Source organism: Vanessa cardui, chromosome 1 (assembly GCF_905220365.1).
Source record: "Vanessa cardui chromosome 1, ilVanCard2.1, whole genome shotgun sequence".
NCBI lineage: Eukaryota > Metazoa > Arthropoda > Insecta > Lepidoptera > Nymphalidae > Vanessa > Vanessa cardui.
Genome location: NC_061123.1, coordinates 5,473,949 through 5,498,149, shown reverse-complemented (window position 1 = coordinate 5,498,149; position 24,201 = coordinate 5,473,949). Strand labels below are relative to the sequence as shown.

The 24,201-nt window shown below is 31.9% G+C and overlaps 3 protein-coding genes across 3 annotated transcripts; all 3 read left to right on the top strand.

Annotated features, from left to right (window-relative positions):
• The first annotated feature begins 3,213 nt into the window (after positions 1-3,213).
• LOC124533302 (proline-rich receptor-like protein kinase PERK2) lies at positions 3,214-13,590 on the top strand. The gene is made up of 3 exons (XM_047108521.1): positions 3,214-3,375; positions 12,306-12,500; positions 12,711-13,590. Exons 1-3 carry the CDS (start codon positions 3,352-3,354, stop codon positions 13,293-13,295), a joined length of 804 nt encoding a protein of 267 aa, XP_046964477.1. The 5' UTR covers positions 3,214-3,351; the 3' UTR covers positions 13,296-13,590.
• A 933-nt stretch (positions 13,591-14,523) lies between these two features.
• LOC124533815 lies at positions 14,524-18,868 on the top strand. The gene is made up of 2 exons (XM_047109336.1): positions 14,524-14,798; positions 14,983-18,868. The coding sequence occupies exons 1-2, from the start codon at positions 14,742-14,744 to the stop codon at positions 18,751-18,753; spliced, it is 3,828 nt and encodes a 1,275-aa protein (XP_046965292.1). The 5' UTR covers positions 14,524-14,741; the 3' UTR covers positions 18,754-18,868.
• A 612-nt stretch (positions 18,869-19,480) lies between these two features.
• On the top strand, positions 19,481-23,607 carry LOC124541306. Its single transcript, XM_047119203.1, has 10 exons — positions 19,481-19,571; positions 19,644-19,775; positions 20,178-20,289; positions 20,835-20,978; positions 21,126-21,181; positions 21,413-21,502; positions 21,575-21,666; positions 21,786-22,071; positions 22,963-23,150; positions 23,383-23,607. Exons 1-10 carry the CDS (start codon positions 19,481-19,483, stop codon positions 23,605-23,607), a joined length of 1,416 nt encoding a protein of 471 aa, XP_046975159.1.
• The last annotated feature ends 594 nt before the right edge of the window (positions 23,608-24,201 follow it).

The window sequence follows — 24,201 nt, the reverse complement described above, 5'->3', positions numbered from 1 at the left end:
AAGTAAAAAGGATAGAAGGATAGAAAGGATAGAAGCTTGATAAAAACAAGGGTTAACTAAATGTTTTAATTACGCAAAACGTATTACTACGTAATTATGATGTGCTGATAACGTATTACTAAGTAAAACAACTAAAGGCAAACGTCCCAATTAGGACGTTTTCTAGTCTTCACTTTTTGCGCGTTAATAACATATCTGTTTACTACAACATCATTGAAAAATCATAACTGATGAAATAATATAAGGAATAACTTTCTTCTATTAACTTGTATTCTCCAGAGTCGCTCGGTTGGTACATCCGTAATATTAAAACTATTCTAGCAGGTACTACGTGTTATCGTATCGAACTATCGATATCCCCACTGGACATAGTTGAGTCAATTACAAAAAATAAACCAGTTCAATGTAGGAAATAATTGCATGCCTTATTTATCAAACAGGTTAAATTTATTCAAGATAATTAATTATATTATTTGTCATACTGTACTAACCAGGTCGAAGTTTTTTTTTCGACATCTTGCTAAGAGATTTCTCATTATTTTTTGCTTAAGATCAAATTTTACCCCTGGCATGCCGGGAAACCCAGGTATACGATTATACAGCTTGAAGAGTCCTCTATATAAAATGTTGTCAAATCACTTGATAAGATATTAGTTAAGTAGCTTACTAGTTTGAGGGTATACAACTAGATGGCGCTCTCACCAATTTTATCAAAAAATTTGAAATAATTAAGACTTTCGTTAATAATGAGAAATACGTACACAATTGTTTGTAAGTTTATTGCTAAAAAGAATGTTTTCCCATAGCGACCCGGATGACAATAAATATATACATTACTCATAGCAAAATGTATGACATATATCACAGTAATGACACCAATATGGGTGATTACTGCATCTTCTAGGTATATATCTAGAGGACTTATACCAAAATTCGAAACTCGTCTATATCCAGAGTGATGCAAAAAACAGGTTTTAGCAGGCGCTAGCCAAGTCTCAGTATTTTAGGGAGAAAAACCGGGACCGTTTCTAGCTTCTTTTCAAAAAAAAGACAGTAAATATGTCAGTAATTATTAGAAAATAGATTATTTACGTATTCTAACATAAAATCTATTTTAGCATCATCAATGAAGTAACAAAAGAATCTTTTTTTTAGATTTTTTGTAAAAATCTGACTAGTTAAATAGACATACGAAAAGTTTTTGCGGTTGTTTTTTTTAAATAAATGAAACCTGTGTCATAACTGGACAAGTACTATTCGTGGAACTCAAATAAATCGTCCTACTTGACAAATAAAAACATGTAGGTATATTGTACCTATATGTTTGATCGGAAATGATTCTATCAGAGGAACCATTCCCGCCGAAGATTGGCATCAGGCTGAAACAAAGAAATATTACGCAGACAAGAAAATATATACAATAACTTATTACTGAATAAAAAATTATTTTAGTCTAACGAATTAATTGTAAAAACGTACATAAATTATAGCAACTTACAAAAACAAATGTGTACCGCTTAGTTTTATTTGGAATGGTATAAAAATAACTCAAAACTAGATCATAATAATGTTCACGGTCATTATTTCTACAAAAAAATGGGTAAAGCGATGCATTTTTATGATATCGTTTAATTTATGCGATAACATAATTATAACATATACAATTAAAAATGAATAATCACAACGCTATGTGCTCTATTATAAAAATAACTATCATTGCGTATTAATGACATTCAACTGTTAATTAACTATACTCAGGGTGAGAAATGTCGAATGATTATATTTGTACCTTCACCAACGCTTTATTAACGATATCTCTAGAATAATAGATTTTATGTAATTGGCTTGATTATGATTCAATAGTTAACTGTCCAGTCACTAACGGCTTTATAAGTAGATCTATTTACTTACGAAGGCGCGCTCCTCCATAAAGTGTCTATGAGTGAGGCTCGTAAATACTTATTCGATGTCTTAGTGTGCATCTGACGACAAATGTAACAATAACGAAAGCAAAAAATAATAATACGTCATGCACTTGGTGGAAGTTATTTGATACAAGTTCGTCTGAGTATGTACCTACCAAATACTCATCATAACATCAGTCCACCACCAGACAGTAATACTGTATTGTTGAGGTCCGGTTTGGAGGACGAGTGAGCTAGTGTAATTAGAGCCACAAGGGACATAACACTTTAGTTATCATGAGTGATGGCGTATTGGTTTTATATGAAATGGTGAAAATATCTTACAGCACCATATGGGCAGTGGTGACAAATAGCCATAAGATGGCCTATTTACTTGAACGACAAGTTAACGTTAGTTGTCAGCCGAGAAAATGGATTCTCACATATAAATCTTGTTAAGGACCTTAATTTGACGAACAATACTACTACTAAAATGATAAAAAAAATTTGATTAACTAAACACACGCTAAAAATCATTTACCTACTAGTAAAGCATGTCTTTTTTTTCTATTTGTCTTTAATCCGTAACGTAACGTAAATTTGAAATACACATAACGATGAATAATCCATTTTCAATTAGGTTAAACTTGGGCCTTGAAGTTTGTTAATTTCGATCACCTGTCTAAATTAGGAGCTATACCTAAAAGCTTATCACTTAAGTAGGACAAAGCACAAAGCTGCATTCGCCCACAAGGACACGAGAACAGAAATAAAATCACAAGAAGAGGCGACACGTCCAACGTGTTATATGATAGAACTGATTACACTATAGAAAATATATCCTGCAAAGATAGTTTATTATTAATATTCAGAAAATATTGTTACTTTACTAAACAATTATATTCTATCCGAAACCAAAGTAATAAATTGTATAATCTTAAATATATGTAATCGTATAATATAATACTTTATATCGTTTATAGTTATTTTATTCCAATACTATTTTTTAAGATTACTAAATATTCGTCCTTGTCTGAAATAGCAACTCAATAAAATTTAAACAAAACATATGAATACACTGGGTTATACGTAACAAAAAGACTGAAATGTATCCAGAGCCTATTGCTAACATACTTACATTACAATACCATAACAGTATCAAAGGTGTTGCTGATGAGGTAATAAGGTTCACAGTCTTTAATACACCAAGCCATCAGAGACATGCAATTCGTCCAATGTTGTGATGCAGAACATAATACGATAAAAATTAAAACAATTGTAAGTAATAAAAGTTGCGGGAATTGGTGACGGAAATCAATTCTTCGAATACAAAGGAAACATTCGAACAATCGCTTCCAGCCTCCGTCAGTTCATTGATGGCGAGCGCTGTGCGCAGGCGCAACCACCACGCTGCCACTCCACAACCACTCGCCGAAGCGCGCGCAACATGGCGGCCCAACAGTGTCTGCCTGTGAGTTATAAACAGATTCATTCATTATCATACTAATTGCTTCGTTCTTTATATCATTAATGACATATCTTGCCGCTGTTGTACTTTAAAGTTATACAATCTAATTCAAGTGTCCCACTAAATGTTTGTATAATAAACGTTCATTAACAAGTCTCATACATATTATTGATGAATAAAGTAAGTCATCTCATGATTGAGTATATTAGCAACACGTTAAATGTGATGTAACGTGTGAGTTGCATAATGAAACATATTCTTAAGGCAATAAATAATATGTTTGAAGGTTTAACGAAAACTGTATTCAAATATAAATATATGTTTATGTTTACACTTTGTCCTTTTCTGTCCGTACTTCCGTATTTTTTATATCTATATCAAATCTGCGACCAAGTTTTTTCTTTTTCCTCTTATATGATATGTATGTGTTGTACAATATCTGGTAACATTGTTTTTGTTGATTTGAAATTGAAACTTTATTTTAAATGGTCTTATAATTACTCAACATATATTACTCAAAATATATTTTGTAATACAATTCATGGGACTAAAGGATTAGACGAATAAATAGTCTTTAAGATAAAGATGGGATTGGCTTATCTGTACCATAGATCTACGAATCACATAGAATCTCTAAACAGATGATTTATGACAACATAAAAAAATGTCTAACCTAGATAATATTTTAGGTATCTATTTTTTTTGCTTAGTCGCTTTGAATTTATCACAAGCTTTTAACAAACATAACATTTTATGCACAAATGAATACTTTTATCATTGAGATCGAGAATGTTTAAAAAAATTCACTTTTATTGGTTTCGGGTTCTGGTTTAAAAATTGAGATGAATGATTTGAGTGAGACAATCAAACTGGTGAAGCTAAAAAAAGCTTATAAATTCTAATTTGTAAAAACGATATGATGGACTTTCTTCCAAAAAACCATGTCATATCTACTTATATTTATGATATTAATAAGATTCTAATTTTTAATATAATTTATAATGTACACGTAAAAACGGTCAAACATTCATTAAGTATTTTTGATTAGGAAATTTAAAAAATTGGTCGTACAAAGTTCAATAAAAGTTGAATTTCAACCGCACCCATATTTATCTTTAATTTAGATTATAACTTAATAAACACACGTGTGGCAGTGTTCATGGGACATTTGAAACCAAACCTTATTACTGAGATTATAGGAATTTTCTAAAAGCAAATCATCAAGCCGTAATTGTAAATCATTGTACTGCCTATATAATAATTGAGAGCCTTCAAATCGAATTAAAAATAAAAATCGTCGTCCTAGATTTATCAAAATATTGAGTTTATATAATACAAGTTAAGGAAAAAATATAATTTACTATATCTATTATAAATATTTGTTACGTCTTAACGTTTAAGCCGCTGATCCGATTTAGATTAAATTTGCCATGGACATAGTTTGAATCCCGAGGAACACAGACTACTTTTTTATTCTTTTAAATATTACACAGCCCTTGAAGAGGAGAGTTTATAAGCTAATTTTGCGGAGGCAAAGTGTCAAATAAATAAAGAATCATGTCATATATAACATCATCATCATCAATAAATAATCAATCAATCATCATAATGTCATATATATAATAAATGTAAAAATAAATTATCTTTTTAGCGTAAATAAAAGGGCCCAATTGTTTGTCATAAATTAATACATAATATTAACATCAGAAGAAAGCTTCAAACTTACTATAATTTAGAGAACTCCTTTAGACTTACTTACTTCATATGTGTATGTATATCTTAAATAAAAACAAATAATACTCTGTCCTATTTCATGCTGAAAATGATCGCATAATTTATCCATTTTGCTTAATTAGAGATGGAAACGAATATTCTATAATCATAAAATTTTTTTTATTCTTAGTATGTCATATACTATTGATTATATAATATATTAATTGTCAGCACGGCTTTATGTACGCAAATACCATAATTTTGCGAAACAGCATCACCTGTGTACTCAAACATTGCGTAATGAACTTATTTGATTTTCTAGTATTGTTGAAGTTCAACTATTTATAACTAAGGTCATTCACATTTTTTTTCAAGCGTAAAAAGTAAAGAAGGCACAAACAATTATACTATATATTAAACTATAAATAATTGTATTGTTACCTTTTTTTATTAATATAGTAATTGTACTTGAGCAGAGTAAATAAAAAGTAGCCTTTATATGTTTAATTCATACTTAAGCCGACAACAGTCGCTCAGTAAAGAGCAATGACAAGCCCTTAGTGTTCAAGAATCTGTACCTATATAGAGTACTTTCATCATTTATACAGAGGCCACAGCTGGGTCATCGAACCTCGTGTCTCTATTCAGAATGCGCAATGATGCACAGGCTTCGTAAACATTACGACATCTACATTTTGCGTGCACTTTTCGAGAATTGTTTGATTGTTGAATGCATGCCGTTCTCGTATTCATTTTTAAGATAAGTTTTATAATGCATTATGTTAGCGTTACTTAACTAAGATCCCAAGGGCATTTTCTTTATTTAAAAAAAAAGATAGACACCGTAAATAGATAAACGTCAAACACAAAAGACTTATCCAAACACAACATTTGAGTCAAATCGTTAAAGTCGTTTCATATGTGTTAAATAACTTTATATACAAGAATGGCTTATTTTATATTAAATCATACTATATTAGATAAATAAAACTGCTCTGAAGAGCTATACCACTAAGTTGTAACACACTTTTATCCATAAAAGTAGCTTACCCACGTTAGCTGAGTCATTTCGGCTCTCTAAAAACAAATGAATTCGCGAATGCTTTGTTTTAACTGAGCATTTTGTACGTTGAAATAAATAAAATCACCTTCAGAGTTCTTTGTTATAGAGTGTATGATTTATATCTTAATTTGACCTCAATGACTGCTCGCGTTCCATTTCTTAGACCTTGTTGTAGGTGTGTCCGCACGGCCACGACACTAGACAAATGTGGTGGCATTGTGCGCACGCGCCGATTTCCGGATCGAAACCGGACGCGGCTTGCTCGCGCTGTCCGTCAATTTCACGATAGTATCCAGTAAATATAAGTTTCTTGTTACGTTGTTTTTGACCATGAACTTAAAGACACAAAGGTTCATGTGTGTACATATGTTAATTCTTTTAAGAGTCAATAAATTACATAAATAATACAGTACACTACTCGACTACTATAATTTATTAATAAATAAGCAAAATATTGAAAAAATGTCTATATCGATAAAAATTACCATCACCACCATCATCATATCAGCTGTAAGACGTCCACTGTTGAACATAGGTATCTTCCAATGACTTTTACCTTGACCGGTGAGTAGTAGAAACGTTATAGAGATTAATAATCATAAAATAATAAATATGCAGTTTTACACTATTTTAATCTGCCTTGTAAGAATATTAATATACGTAGGAATAAAAATATAAACATTAAATGCAATTAAGGTACAACATTCTATACGATGACTCATTTCATATTGCAACTAACAGGAAAAGTAAGAATTTGCTTACTTTACAGTATATCGGTATTCAAATCGTAAATAAAACTATATAAAAAATACTTCAAAGTTGAAATGAATCTATAGAGAATATACTGCGTTAAAACTTATGTGATACTATCAAAAACATGTGCCATTCTATGACCTAGTGTTTAATATTTCGAAACAGCAGTTATACAGGTGTTCTTTATAAATACCTGCAATTGGAAGCGAAGGATTGTCGTATGGTGCTTATTTTTAATGCCTATATACGTGGTTTTTTTACGATTGAGCAAACCATTGCGTTAGAATTCGGCAATGACCTAAAGCAGCCCAAACGGCACTCGTATTTAACATCGAAATTATAATCATTCAAATCGTTTACTGTTGCAAAGATAATTGTTTATCATTAATATTTGTTTTTAAAGATAGGTCCTGTTTTTCAATACGAACAACGAGCGCTTATTAAAATAATTATTTCGTTGGCCAGAATATAGAGTGCAATCAGATACTTTAATATAATAGCTATTCTGTTATTTGTACTGCACGACAAAGATAGGTATGAATATAGACAACAAACAACAACAACAACAACAACAGCCTGTAAATTCCCACTGCTGGGCTAAAGGCCTCCTCTCCCTTTGAGGAGAAGGTTGGAACATATTCCACCACGCTGTTCCAATGCGGGTTGGTGGAATACACATGTGACAGAATTTCTATGAAATTTGTCACATGCAGGTTTCCTCACGATGTTTTCCTTCACCGCTGAGCACGAGATGAATTATAAAGACAAATTAAGCACATGAATCAGCGGTGCTTGCCTGGGTTTGAACCCGCAATCATCGGTTAAGATGCACGCGTTCTAACCACTGGGCCATTTCGACTCTACGTGTAAATATATTACTAATATATTACTCTACACTACACATACTATATCACTGCTAGCTGCACCTGCGGCTTTACTTGCGCAAAATTTTCTTAATCTCTATCGCACAAACTATCAATCACGTTATACCCACCCGAGGTCTCCACTCGCTCAAGAATATATACGGACATATTAAGCTTTCTGATTCTTGAGTATAGGAACTCAAACTATCTACATACCAAATTTCATCAAAATGGATTCAGCGGTTTTAGCGTGAATATATAACAGACAGAGAAACTTTCGCATTTATGTGTTAGTATAAATTATATGTACATAGATATATACATAGATAGATAACATCGGTTACATACCACTTTAATACGTATCAAAAGGACTATAAAAACATTAATAAAAAATGTGTCTCATTATTTTTTCTGTGACTATGTTATTCCATTTGTTATTTGAACCTGACTATATTATACTGGTGTGGTTACAATTTAAACGATACAAAAACTATCATTGCAAAGGACTACATTTGGCAAAATAATGACTAAAAATATGACGGAATAAGGCCCAGACAAGCTCCGTGCAGCACCAATCCGCATTAAATCAGATTGAAATAACCCTTAAGATTGTTAAATAGGACTTACTTAGGAGTTGGATTTACTCTTCTAGTTTTATAGCAAGGATTCTTGCAAAAATCACGTTATTTATACCGCTTATTCTGCGTAAGTGAACTAAAGAATGAATATAAAATCAGTGAACCAAACTCCGTCTAATTTGTTCCACTCGCTTTGTAGCCATTCTAGCGTCAACATTCATTGAAAATTGTATAAAAGTAAGCTAGTACGTTGAAAAATATATTAAATATTTAATGCATATTATTATAGTATTATATTTATATACATTTATGGGTACTATCAGGTCTTTATTATTGTGAATTTGTACCCCGTAATAAATTTTAAGATTTTATATAAATACTAATTACAATACAATAAATATAAATACGAATAGTCTTAGGAGCCAAATGATAAGTACATATATTAGCCCAATATAGGTACTTACGTTTTCTAACCAAATGAAATATCCTGCAATTTTCCTACAGCTTTTCGTTTTAATTACAAAAGTTGAGTCATATTTATATATTCACTATAAATTATAAAGGGGTTAAATTATTTTGTTTGTATGGAGTCTCTGGAATATATGGTCTAATTCTTATAATTATCACCTCTAAAAAGCTACATTATTCCTGAATGCACTCGTGAGTCTCTTAACTCGTAACGTTAATACAGTATGTCGTTTATTTTGATAAGGAAATGATGTATAAATCAAACTTATGGATAAATTTTTCGCATATCTTTAAATATTTATAGTTGCAAATCTGTATATATATGGAGACCTATCAACTTTGTACACAAAGTTTAAGAGATTCAGTCATAGTTTTGACAGCGTTCTTTTGAATCGTACGGACCGACAATTTCCAACTACATAACAAAATAAGTACCTACTACAGTAATACAAAATATAAAGTATCTCGAATGTCAGTGTTATTAATATAAAACTATTATATTTATAGAGTATTATAGTTCTATTGAAATTGATTTAGTAGTTTTGTGTGTATTCGAACAGTGTGCATATGTACCTAAAAATATATATGCAAGAAAGTTCTGAGCAATTACGACATATTATATGATATATTCGACTCATAGCGTATGTAACGGCCATGCACTCATTTTCTTATCCCTTCACTTAAAATTGGTACGCTAGTAGCCTTAGTTCAAATAACACCTACCTACGTATGTGGTTTTGTCAGTACATATGAAACAAATTATCCGAATGTGTCTATGGTTACCTACAATTAGTTAATAGTTTCATACTATGCAAGTACTAAAGCGCTAGTAAATGAATATTCATTTAAACTTAAATAATAACTACAACCTCCGTGGTCGAGTGGTGTGTACACCGGTTTACATGGGTATGCCACTCCGAGGTCCTGGGTTCGATTCCCGGCCGAGTCGATATAGATTAATCATTAGTTTTCTATGGGTGTTCGTTACTTCTGATTTTCCATAACACAAGTGCTTTAACTACTGTGTGATGTCATTTTTATTTATGTAATTGTACGATAATTTTAGAATATTATTTTCATAAAAAAAAAACAAGGACCTACCCGTGCTTAGCTGGGTTCTTTCGCAAATTTTCCTATACTTCATGGAATTTCATACGCCAAAATAATCAATACTAATTAATGAAAAATAGGGGGGAATTCAGACACGTGAAAGATTATAAGAAACCAAACATAATGTTTTAATTAAAAGTCTTTGGTAAGCGAGTATTTATAAACTTTATATAATCTATAACAGAAATATTTAAATGTAAGCATTTATTTCCCAAACGAAACGAATGTTCTCGTATCTCTATTTTAATAAAGTTTGTAATCTTTTCCCACAGTATGTATACATATTATTCGTTCTTCGATTAGTTACGAATTTACGCTCAAATAAAATAGTTCGAACTTGACTGCGTGACAAATCAGAAGAACCGCCGTAATTACATTAAAAAAAAACTTAGTAAAAAGTTTTATACTTTAATATGAAACGGCTTATTGTCATTAGAATTACATTTTGTTACAAACCATTCTGTTAAAGATGAATCAATTTAAATTTTATATGATTTATTTGTTTATTAAATTTATTTATAATTGGAATTAGAACATCAAATGCACGCATGTGTACAGTCGCATATTAAAATGGATGAATATACAAAATGCCGTCGCATAAAATAGTACAAAACCTTCTCATAACGCACTGCATCCTCTGATATGAGTATCTTGTTTGTATATCGTTTTAGTAGTTTTAACAACTATGGGCAATGCACCGGCTTCAAATATAACAATAATACTTTAAGATAGTCTAATATTTTTGATTTCATTTTACTTTAAAAAATATTTTGAATACGTAATTATTTTTTTACTTTTTAGTGCATATTTATTTGTTTTGAAATAGTGTTTTATTTGAAGTCGATTTTACTTGTTGTTAAAATTTTATTAGTTATTTTACAGTTTTATTTATTAAGTTATATGGCCCTTCAAAATTTCAGCTAGGGAAGTGAATCTTGTGAGTAGGGTCGAGGTTTTCTAGCTTCAGGAGCTGGCGATTTGAATTACTTACCTGCTATTTTCAAAGCTTCGGTTAGAAAGCCCCTAGATGCCCGGAGCCCTGATGCATTGAACCATCTGGCCTTACGATGGCTGCGAAACTGATAACAAATAAACTTCCCGTCCATTAATACGGATCATTATAAAAATATCGTTTCTAAAAATAAGTTAAAACAAAAATATGTGCAACACTAAAAGATCCGTTATCGCTTATTTCCTCTAGACAACCTTAAAGTTAAGACATTTATATAAATAATATCTCAAAATAATATAATACAAATATAAATTAGCTGTTCATTGTCTGATATATATACTCATATATACTTGATATGCATGAGTATTTTGAACCCAAGGCTTTTGGTTTTTCATTATTATTTACAATTCATATGTAGGTAGACTAACAAATGTACCACCTGATGGTATGTGGTCAACACCGCCCATTGACACCAATTCACATAGCACCAATGTGCCCCCAACATTGAACGCCAAAAATTTATTGCCCCTGTGTCTGTAAACTAGGACATATTAATACTGAGTATCGCTATTAAACGGTTACATATAAATTTGCGAGATTTTTTAAAATCCATTAGTACATATTTCATTACATGGTATAAAATATAGTCGCTTACTGCAATCTCTCCATATGTATGCTTAACATATTAAACATATTTTAAAATTAACGCAACGGATTTTCATACCGTTTTTTTTAATAGATAGAGCGATTCGAGAGAAAAGTTTTTGTATATGGACATGGACATATGCACAATATAGTAAAGAAACATTAATATAACAAACAATTTTAGAAGTTCCTAATGTGATGTCGTAAATAAACAAATTCTGTAGTATAATATTTAGTATCAGCATTGCAACCGCGCAAAGCCGGGACAACAACTACCATTTAATAATTTAACACAACGACGAACAATATATCATCATTGTAATTAAAAAATGTGTTAATGCTGTTTTTTTTGTTTTAACAGTTAAACTTGATTTAATCAGAAAATTCCAAGTCTTAATATTAAAATTATATGTACTTATATACTATCGTTATACAATTCTGCGAGTAATAAATACCTTACCTAATATATGCTTATTATAATGCAATGTTCAAGGCAAACGCTAATTGAACTCATTACAATTGACATTATACTTAAACTGGTTTCCTTAACGAAAGGAAACAGACGATTAAAAGAACCGACTTGGAATGGATTTTTTCAAAACAAAAACTAAAATCATACATTTGCATACAAGATACAACAGTCTATATTTTATAAGCAGTAATTAGCATGCTTGCTCTGTGAATTAATTAAAAAAAAACTAAGCTTTTTAAGCTGCATACACTCCGTCGAGAGTTATAACTTATAACTTAAATACAGTTAATGAAGGTGTTATTTCTATTTTTTTCAGATTCTATGCGTTATCCTTGTCGTGGCGTTAGCCGAGCCGACTCCAGGCAGGATTCCAAAGGTGTATAACGCCCTTATCACGTCAAACCAGAACTTAGAGCCGAGCAAAGCCTTCCCATTGTACCAGCCCGTTTTACACAACACGTTCCCGTTTCCTCTCCAAACGGTCGTCTATGGAGACTTGCCTTTAGCAAACGTAAGTATTAAGAAATAGGTTTGGGTGCGACCCTGTTTGCTCAGGCTATTAACGTTGCATGTAGCTAAGTTGTTATTTAAGTAGAGTTATTTTTCACTTCTATTTCTCGACATCATATAAAAATGACTAATTAATATTTCTTTTTATTTCAAACTTTTTATTTATCTTTGATGTAATCTTGTAACACTTGTTTTATATTTTATTTTACAGGGTTTTCTTCCCGTCCCTGCATCGGTTCCCAAAGATACTAATGTCAAATCTGGACAAGTACCGCCATCCACACCCGAGGCTCCAGTAGTCGCAGAAGCTTCAGAGCAACCTACTCAAGCACCTGAACCGAGTAGTCCTGCCCCAGAAGAAGATAAAGCCACACAAGCGCCACCCTTAGCTCCGAAAACCGAATCACCTGTACCTCTTAACGAGTTCGGCTTGCCACCACAAGTTCTTCCCCTTGGACGTCTTAACCCAGCTTATCAATTTACTCATCTGCCTACTTACCCATATGCATACCCTGGTCTTAGATTCTATGATCCTTACGATCCTTTTGGATTCCATACCTACGCTAACTGGCCATTATATCAACCATTGACAAATTTTATAGGGCAGCCACTGATACCTGCATTAAAAGCTGAATCTCCCGTGGTTTCTTCACCAGCTGGCGACAAATCTTCTTCAACTCCTCCACCCGAACCAAGCGATCTTAACGTTCTCAACTATTCGAATAAAGATCCTGCTATACCTAATGTTCCACCACCTCCATTACCTCAGGGTGGTTTGAAAGCAGATACTGAATAAAATTTAAATGTAAAAGAAATTTTCATTCAATCAAATGTCAACAATCAAATGAAATCTCGACATTAATTCTTGTCTATTATGTTTAAGAAGTATTGTATATAAGTTATATTGTACGCTCATTCTGTAATGTTAAGATTAACACCTTGAAAACAAAACATATTATTAATGTAGTGATCATAATTATGCAATGTACTTACTTTGTGTAAAAATAAAGTTCCTTAAATTTAAGTTTTACTCACGCCACATTATCTAACATTATTGTACAATTTCACGAAAAATAAAAACGTCTATATTTTTTGGAATTTTGTCACTTGCTACATACAAAATATTTTGGCCATTAATTTATGTAAATCAACCAAAACTTGAAGTTGAATAAAATTGGAAATAATATTTTTAAGTTATTTCATAATAAACAGAAAAGCTATCTGCGTAACCGAAAAACTGTACAGAAATATTCTAAAGTAATTTCACAATTGAGTATTGTTAATAATATTGAACCTATCTCTGTACACAATGACAGTTACAAATAGGTAATGTCCGTTGCGTAATATTACATATTTATATTAAGTAAAACTAAAAGCACTGATCAATTCTCATACATAGATAAGGTTAAATCCTTTTTGTTTACCCACATAAGTATAAACGTACTTTATTGGGATGGCGTTGAATCAATGAATATGGCTTTAGAGATATCGTATCGAAAGTGTTTTCCTGTGTGGGATGGATGATACTAATGTTAATAAACTGATTACAGTTGTCACGGCTTATACAGGTTGATTTAATGTTTATTATGTCGTAGTTTTTGTGTGAAACAATAATAAAACGCAGATTCATTTGAGTTGTCGTAACGGTACTAATTCAGCGATGAGCCAACAAGGACCTATGCTAATGATAAGCAAGAATCTAGGAATATACATAATGATAAGTAGGAACAACATCCTGTACCAATCTCACGACGATGATAGTGAGGGTTTAAGTGCATTTACTTTTGGGCAGACACTTATGAACTGTTGATAAGTGAAAAAATTTAGTAAGACTTCAATTTGACTTGTAGTTAATAATAAAAAAAATCATGATACCAATATATATGATCAAGAATCAACTAGGATGACAACAGAAACAAACCTGCTTTCCAAAGAAGCAAACTCCTTATGAAAAAAGTAATATAAAAAACCTACTTGTCTTTGACAAAATTCAAAGCCACGTTACTAAAATTATTAATAATAAATTTTTCGCTTGAAAAAGTCACATCGCAAGTTACTTATACTCTTGTAAATGAATAAAACGCCATGTATATTGTATACATAAACATTCAGTATATGACTGAAAGCCTGGCAATAAAACTCAGATTGTTTTTTTGCGGGATTGAACACTGTGGTTTTATTATTTTGGAATCAATCAAGTATAAATAATTTATTCCATTAACATTAAATGTAATCCCGCGACATGTTTAGTGTAATCTTTAGTTTTAATTTATGTTTACTGTTCCATTTCGGATTACAGGTAAAAAATTAAATATTATCTGTTATAGATATTTCTATATGTTAGATATTCATTAGAAATTCTTAAATTACGATAAAGGTTTAAAATAACTATCAATTTTTTTTTAATACTCTATTTTATAATAATCGGTTATGTTTGGTTTCACACATTCTTAATTCAAATATTATTTAATAAATTTTTGTAGATCTGTCCAGAAGAGATAACTGATACTGGAATAAGTGTCAAATGGGAAAGAAGTGTACCAGCGAATAACGTTATATCAGATCCTCTTTGCTATGATAATGACCGCCTAATAACAAGAAATTGTGTCGATTCGAAATGGGAACCACCCGCAACGACTCTTAATCCATGTTTGCAGGTTGTTAAGTATTACAATCTGTCATCTTGTCCACCAGGTTTCGATAAAATATCAAAAAACAATAATGACTACTGCTACCAAATCAAGCAATCGTCCGCGTGGGATTATCCATGTTTAAAAAGTGGCGGTGCTTCTGTTATCACAGACTTGAGCGATGAAGATGCAACTTCGTTATTGAGTTCTCTTAATGCTAAAAACATTTCACGTTATTTTTGGTTACCCGCCAAACGAGCAAAATTTTTTGGTCCTGTCCAGTGGTATATCCCAGGACCGAAATGGGGACATTCTGTCGAAACTAACAATATTTTGAAAATTCAAACATCTATATTGAAAAATTGCTTATTACTTGATACCGAACAAGGAATTTTAGTGACAGAAACATGTACGGAGAGTTATCATAATTTATGCTTTTATATAAATAATATTCATTATCCAGCAAAATGTCCCGAAAATTATCATTCCGTGAGGTATATGCCCGATGAAGGAGTTTGCCTTGGAATAGAACAATCCTCAAAAGATCTAACTTTTGATGATTTCATACAAAACCAAATATGTACAACACCTATGGGCAGTCAAGACAGTAACGACTTAACAAGGTTCATATTTAAGAAAATAGCCGAAATAAATAATTTACCTAATAGTGTGTGGTGTTGGTTTGCTTCGACTAATTTAAGCCAAGAGGATAACAGTACAAAAATATTATATCCTCAAAATTATGTTTCAATAAATAATATTGGCACTTTAAGTTTAATTAATGCTAGCTCATTAATTTCTCTTCCTTGTATGGCCTGCCAAACAGAAGTTATCTATGAAAAAACAGAATTAATATTTGAATACAATGATGAAAAAAAAGTAATGTACCTTACAATATATTTTCCTTCTGGTCTTTGGAAATACGATCAATATGATCGTGGCATTCAGTGTTTTTCGGATGCAAAGGGATTTGTAAAAGTAATCGATATCGATGACATGCCTTTTATTGAAGTTCAGTCTACTCGATATAACGCGATAGGTGAGACTGTTGATATTGACAAAATTGTTTATGCAATTCATCTTATCACAGATAGAGCGGCGCAGTACTGGTGTGAGGGGCACACAAAAGATTTCTCTTTGATTAAAACAGACAAACTGGTTGTCAATCCTCAAGGCGATGAAGTTCACGTTTTCTCACTCGTCATAAAGGTTTATGTTTCAACCGTTGATATCCAAAATATGCTAGATACAGTTAAATATAACTTGTGCTCGAATATAACAAATATTTTCGGAGCTAATAAAGTTCTGCTAATGGAATATCTTGAATACTCTTCAAATTATTTGATGGTATTGTTACATATGGATGTAACTATAAATAATATATACAACGATAACTCACGCAATATCCAAAGAACCTTCAGAACTATATACAGTATTGCTCAGAATGAACTACCGAAGTATAATTATATCTTAGTAAATATTTCAAGTTCTATGTACTGCTTACCAACGACATCTGTTGATAATTCCATTAAACTCAAATGGGAATTGACAGCGATCGGACACATAGCGGCTCCAAAACAATTTTGCTTGCAAGAAAATGGATTACCCGTAAAAAGGCTTTGCGCCGGTTCCTATCTACTGGGAAGCTATTGGGATGACGTGGAAGGAGTTTGCAATAAAAACTACCAACCGTCTGATACGACCACTTTTTTGTACAAATTTGTTAAGGGACAAGTTCCCGAAAATGACACTTCGCGCTTTCTCACTGACGGTCTTGGTTTTGTTTTAGGAGATGTTAATATTATTATTCCAGCAGATATTTATTATTTATCAATGTCCTTACAACACGTTCTACATATTGCTCAAGAAAATCAAACTTCTGTAGATATGGGAAATATTGAAAATATAGCGTGGGTTATGGATAGACTCATGGACCTCGATAATAATTACTTGCGATTAGCTCAAACGCTTAACTCGACAAATGTTATTTTAGATTCTGTTAATAATATTATTGAAATGTTGACTCAGAGAAGTTCATATGTGGCTGATAGTCTCGTATCTAGAAATCAAAATGAGTTCGATGAATACTATCAACTTGCAGTTCAACCACAATTCGTATTACAAATTTCTTATCCGTGGATAAATAACATAAGTGGTTTAGCAGTTATTAAAAAATCAGCAAATAATAAATTCACTGATATGGAAATCAAACCTTTATTTAAAAATACCAGCTTGGAAGATATCTTATCATTTGAAAATCTAGAAATAGCTACTTGGCTACCGGACAAATTACTTAACACCTTAAAATTAAGTAAAAATGAAACTAATAACGAAACAGAATTCAATAATGAAGACGTGCATGTAATAATAAGTGTTTTTCACAATGACGCAATATTTCAGGAAATAAACATTAACAACTATAAAGTCAATAGTCGTATAATAGGAGTTTCGATACCCGGTTTTGTATCAAATTTGGAAAAACCAATGCCCTTAATATATAAAAGTTTAATGCCAGCCGTTCAAGAAAGGCTTTGTGGTTATTGGGATTTTCAGAAAAATGTAGCCAGTAAAGTTCCAGGGTTTTGGTCTAATAGAGGATGCTATTTACAGAAGTGGAAAAATGAATTATCTTTTTGTGAATGCTATCATTTAACACATTTTGGTCAATTACTGGATATCAGACGAGGCAAAGACTCGAATAACACTGATGATATGGAAGTCCATGACAAACCACTCAATATAATTTCCTTGGTAGGTAGTTTTCTATCATTACTGGGTATAACGGGTATCTGGGTCACGGCGACAGTGTTCCACACTTGGCGAAAAAAAGCTGGAACGAAGGTTCTGTTGCATCTTTCAGCGTCTATTGCATTGCCCCTTTTATTTATGATTGTATTCAATTTAGACAATAGTATATTTGAAGATTTTAATGAAGCATCAAAAATATCCGATCGATCAAAAATTTTATGCATTGCTTTAGGAGCCTTATTGCATTATTCTGTTTTGGCAAGTTTTATGTGGATGTTAATAACTGCAGTCCTACAATTTATAAGATATGTGAGAGTTTTGGGTGTATATAGGCCCTCTAGATTCATGATTAAATTCACTCTGATTGGATGGGGTATTCCGCTTATACCTGTAGTAATTGTATTAGTACTGGATAAAGATAACTATATACCAAAATTAGTAACGGCTAGGGATTATAAGTTCTCTATTTGTTATCCTAGCGGATTTTATTTAATCGTCAGTGTAATCGTGCCCATCTGCATTGTGTTGTTGATAAATGTCACGTTATTTATTTTGGTCATTTATGCTATTTCTAAAGGTCCTGACGGTAAAATTAGAACGGCAGATATTGATCTTATCGGTGCACAATTACGATTATCAATATTTTTATTCTTCTTATTAGGCCTTACCTGGGTTTTTGGCATTATTTCATTTTCACATAACGTAATTTGGTCGTATCTTTTCTGCTTAACTTCAACGATGCAGGGCTTCGTCCTGTTTGTTTATTTCGTCGTATGTGACGCTCAAACGCGAAATTTATGGGTGACGCTAATGAAACCGCAATTTCGATCACATTCGTCAAGGGAAAGTATTACCAGCATCAGCAGTGGAGATTAAAACTTTCATAGAATTATAAATATGATATGATATGTTTCATTTGAAACAAACAAACGATTGTAAATAAATATTTCTTAAGAAATCAATTAATTTTATTATTTGTAAAATACGCGGATCTAAGTTATAAATATATAATTAATTTTGCTTTGATAAATGATAATTGTATAAAGGAAATTTCCTTTATACACGATAGGTTTCGTAATAATTTAAGTATTTTTTTTAATTTAATTATTATACAATGAATATATGTATTTCTTTGTATCAAATACCTTATATTATATTAATTACTTTAAAGAATAGCTGTATCGTGTGAAATAAAAATATAAATACTTAGAAAATAAGAAAATGTTTAGATATAATTGAATTTAAAAAAATATATTGTACTTTATTTATGACACCATTGAATGAATATATTATATGCACAAGACAGCAATCAAAACGCTTATAATTAAGTAAATAAAAACCATAATCACTTTGGTTTAAAATAGTTTAATATTTTTAAAATTATTTCATAAACTATAAAATAAATAATAGAATAACTATTTAACTGTAATCTTAGTTCATAGATTAATAAATGTTGTTTTGTCAACATTAAGAATGGTTTTATTTTTTAAATAAAGAAGGAATTAATTCCCTTTGAATACCATACATCTCTTGTGTAATTCTACTCCGTTTTTTAAATTACATAATAAGTATTGTGTCACATTCTCTTAATGGTAAACAGATAATGTTTACAAATAACTTCTACATGGTCAAAGAAAAAAATCAAACTACATTAGTACGCAAGATGATCATCTTGAAAACAATCGGCATAGTTTGTGCGTATATTCAATTATAATTGTATAATTTTTTTTTAAATGTTTAATGGCATAATTTTAATTTGTTATTAGTTTTTTTACGAATAGCAACGTGCATGTTGAGAGACTTTGCTACATGTCACGACGACTTCAATTTGAAGCCCCCAGACGGAGTCCTGAAAGAACACACATTCACTTGGCTCGGCTTTGTGCAATATATACACGGTAAGGTTACACAAAGTGGAAACTTATTCATCTATGCATTATGCGTAAAAAGCATTTAATTAGGTAAAAAAATAATCATTTAAAACTTAAAAGTTAACGAAATATATTGGCTTAGTAAGAGTAAAATTTAAAATGGAATTAACTATAGGTATGAGGATTGTTGATAATATTCATTGATTTTTATGCAGAGCAAAACTGAAACTTTATTGTAAATTAACTTCTGTATAACGCATATAAAGAGCAGGTTAAATTATTTTTGATTCTTCTCAAACATACTTTTTGAAACGGTGTTTACATCATCATCACTCGTGTGACCCTATCCAATTTATTTTGAGTTATATAATGTTTTTTACTTTCAGTCTAAATTGACAATTATTATATACTTTAACAATATTATTTCAGTTACAACAGGATTGCCGCATCACAGCAAAGCGCCTCGCGTCGTCCTCATACACAAACAGTTTTCCGTCGGCACGGCTACAGATATGCTGCATTTGCCAAAAAACTATAAGCTGTAATACATTCATTATATATTAATTAATTTCGGATACACTAAACACCATTAAATTATATAACAGTAACTTAGCTATTAAATCTAGTGAACACAGTAGTCTAGAGTTCCTGGAAGGGTTAAAACCTAATCCAACCAAGAACATTAAATGTAAAAAAATGCCAAACCTCTCGCTGCAGTCTTTCCATCGTAAAAAGTTTTGAGATCTCATACAAGCCAAGTCCTTTTCAAATTATTTTGTGGTTATAAATCAACATTCAGTAATTGTATCAATAATTTTCTTTATATTATAATTATAGTGACTTAACTCTTAGCTTTGTCCACTTAGAAGATATAGGGAGGGGGGGGGGCTAAACAGCCACGAATCGCTTCGAGAAAAGATGGTACGGCCGTGCCCGTTTTACTCGAGACTTGGCTGAGGCACTGCCGCGCCCCCAGATTAAATAAATTACTTAATTTAAATGTATGAATATATTAGCGAGTTCAAAATCTCTAACTACGTAAATCATGAGTATAACCAAAGCTTTGTAAGTTGTTACATTTTATAGAGGCAATGTCATATTTGGCGACTATGAAAGAGACGAGGAGGATTGTGGCTTGACTCGCTCACAGACCAAATTGGGCGTCAAGTGTCCTCGTGCATACTTTGAAATGCCTCTTATTGAGATCAGACCACATCCTGAATATTCAAGGTAAGCCAATACACAAATAATTAATAAAATTAATACAGTATTTAACTTAGGAATTGTTTCTTAAAAAAAAGCTTTAATTATTCTCAATAGATTATAAAATATATTTTTAAATTAGCATAATTTCTTATCGAGATTATCAATTTTCAGGTTCGGTGTAGGTAATAGTTTGGCGTTGGTGAAATTTCTTCGCCCCGTTAAATCCTGTAAGATAATATGTTATATTTTCGTACTTACAGCCCTTACTTAAAATAATAAATCTAACACAATTAAAAAACATCAGATAAAATTCGACCGGTTTTTGGACCTTGATACTTGAAATGTCCACTAAAATTATTTACAACATTGAACAATTATGTTAAACTCCATATTAATTACTTATACAAGAATTATTGATTTGTGATTATGCCTTTGTTTATACCTGTAACCAATTGCAGATTACATGGTTCCAATTTGTTTGCCAAACTTAACTGAACGTGAAAAGAAGCGAAAGAATAAGGTTGTTTTTATGGTTGATTATCTAAGCCGTGAGTATGAAAAATACACATATAACTGGCTACAATAAATATGAAATTCTAATGTATTCATTTGATCTTAAGCCGTACCGAAAGACTTCGACTCCGAGAGAATGGCCAAAAAGTCACTAAAATTGTACACCCATAAAGACTGCCGAAGACATCGGATGCGCTCCGTAAGTTTAATTTTTATTTTTAAAAATATTTGTGCATTTTTATTCATTTCAAATAACGCATAATATAACGTATAATTAAAAAGGTTAATTATTTTATAACATCTCATATCCTTTAATAGCAATTAGGAAGCGAAGGTGTTACGCACGTACTATGCAGTTCTGGTTGTGGCATTCGTCCTGGTGCTCCCATTGTCAGTCATGCTATCGAAGGAACTTTCCAACTCATAGGCATAGCCGCTGGTAGCGCTCCGTGCGCTCGTAGATCTATGCGCAAAAGACTCAATCGAGAACCACCTCTCTACATCGATGTATATCCTTACGTGTCATGGATCATCAATTATATCTCTGCACATGTTCTACCACGACCATATCCAGAAAACTTCATGTTGATGGAAGGAGGCACGAGTAAGTATAGAAGACATTCCAATATCGATCTGTTACTAAAGCAAGACAACATATATATTTTTTTAATATATTTCTGTCTTTGTCTGCTGCAACAGATCGACTGGATAAGATAAACTTTAAAGAATATATTAATAAATGTTTGAATTCCTGTACTCCTTAGTACTCCTAGTTTTAAGTTATTTTTATCTCGTTGTAACATTTTCACATTGGTTATTAATTAGAAGGATTGTAAAGTATTCGTGTGGATGAATAGTAGGTAATTTTGATTCATTATTTGTCCAAAGTTTTTTTTTTTTAATTTTAAACACAAAAACTATCAAGCTTGTATTCAAGGTATTACCTAACATTTCTATTTTCCTTAAGAATCCATTGTGAAACGTGTATTAAATGGGACGAGTTCAGGACCGAACGACTTCTACATCAGTAACCGGTTATGACTATTGTTCAACTCTTGATGGTAAATAAAGATACACAATTACAGGGACAAGTAAATAAGGAAAATATAAGTTGATATGACAAAAACAATAATTTGATTCACGAATTTATTATCCATTTGAAACAAATATCGAAATACTTATATAATTCTAGTAGTGCCTGACTTCGTTCGTGTTTTAGGGTGTTAGTTGTCATGTATAAGGCAAAAAAATAGCCCATATCCTTTCTTGGACTTCAAATTTGTTCCATACCAAATTTCATTAAATTCGGTTCAGCGGTTTTGTCGTGAAAGAGCGACAGGCAGATAGAGTTACTCTCACATTTATAATGTTAATATATATTCTGATAATTTGTTGAAACGTGGGCGAAGCTGCGTTTAAAAGATAGCTTATAAAAATATGTTTCAATATCAATATATTTGAATAAATAATTATACAAAATTTCTTTAATTTCAAGGTATAGGTATACATCGTGAATATTTGAGAGCAAGACGAAAACAGAAGTCTGGATGGCGAGCCCGCACATTTGTGACTGGAGACTATTGCTTTAAGAGTTTGAAAAAGCAAAGTAGAACGGCATTTTTCTATTCGGAGAAATTCGAAGTAAACGCTGATCCTCCGGGCAAAATGAATATAATGATCAAGGTAAATAAAATGATGTTAAAATAATTTATCGGAAAAAATATTATGTACCCAAAATCGAATGTGTTCAGTGTAATCCTAAAGATAATTTTAAATGCTCAAGTGTTTGTTCACTGCGCTTAAACGACTCGAAAAGGACATTTGTCATCTAACACGTGGCAGACCCCCTCCCCCCCAACGGTCGAAGGTGTGGGTGATGTCTAGTTACAGTATAAAGTATTTCATTGTGTTCCAGATATCCGCCGGAATCGATTGCACAATTGTGTGCGCTCGTTTGCTTCTTCCCAATCGGTTAAGCCTGCCGGTTATAGAAGGGGTTGGAGGGTACAATATATCAATAACATTTGATACCATGTGGTTTCCATATACATTTTACTTTTCACTGGGACTGAACGGTAAGAATACAACTGAAAGAGATTTCTATAAATGGATCGACGAAAGAAAGGAAGGATTCTGGTAAACGATTTTTAACGCGAAATAAATTGTTATTATTCAGTTTTGTTTTATTTACACTGTATAGTAAAGTAAAGTAAAGTAACAGCCTGTAAATTTCCCACTGCTGAGATAAGGCCTCCTCTTCCATTAAGGAGAGAGATTGGAACATATTCCACCACGCTGTTCCAATGCGAGTTGGTGGAATGCACATGTGACAGAATTTCGATGAAATTAGACACATGCAGGTTTCCCCACGATGTTTTCCTTCACCGCCGAGCACGAGATAAATTATAAACACAATTAAGCACATATATATAGTGGTGCTTGCCTGGGTTTGAACCCGCAATCATCGGTTAAGATGCACGCGTTCTAACCACTGGGCCATCTCAGCTCACTGGGCCATCTCAGCTCACTGTATAATAAACTTAAAATACCTTATACATTGATGACCTTTTTGTTTGCGACACACTTTTCCAATTAAAAAGTAGCCTGTCCTTTCTCAGGCTTAAGACTATTTGTGTGCCAAATTTCATCTAAATCGAACTAGTTGTTCTGCCATGAAAACAAGACAGACAGAAAGACAGAGCTACTTTCACATTTATAATATTAGTATGGATAC

Excerpts from the sequence above, each read along its gene's own strand:
- LOC124541306 (XM_047119203.1), top strand. The coding sequence starts at position 19,481 with ATGTTTACAAATAACTTCTACATGGTCAAAGAAAAAAATCAAACTACA. Across the intron at positions 21,503-21,574 it reads TATGGTTGATTATCTAAGCC|CCGTACCGAAAGACTTCGAC; the intron begins GTGAGTATGAAA and ends TTTGATCTTAAG. Across the intron at positions 22,072-22,962 it reads GTTGATGGAAGGAGGCACGA|GTATAGGTATACATCGTGAA; the intron begins GTAAGTATAGAA and ends TTTAATTTCAAG.
- LOC124533302 (XM_047108521.1), top strand. The coding sequence starts at position 3,352 with ATGGCGGCCCAACAGTGTCTGCCT. Across the intron at positions 3,376-12,305 it reads CGGCCCAACAGTGTCTGCCT|ATTCTATGCGTTATCCTTGT; the intron begins GTGAGTTATAAA and ends TATTTTTTTCAG. Across the intron at positions 12,501-12,710 it reads GAGACTTGCCTTTAGCAAAC|GGTTTTCTTCCCGTCCCTGC; the intron begins GTAAGTATTAAG and ends TTTATTTTACAG.
- LOC124533815 (XM_047109336.1), top strand. The coding sequence starts at position 14,742 with ATGTTTAGTGTAATCTTTAGTTTTAATTTATGTTTACTGTTCCATTTC. Across the intron at positions 14,799-14,982 it reads TGTTCCATTTCGGATTACAG|ATCTGTCCAGAAGAGATAAC; the intron begins GTAAAAAATTAA and ends AAATTTTTGTAG.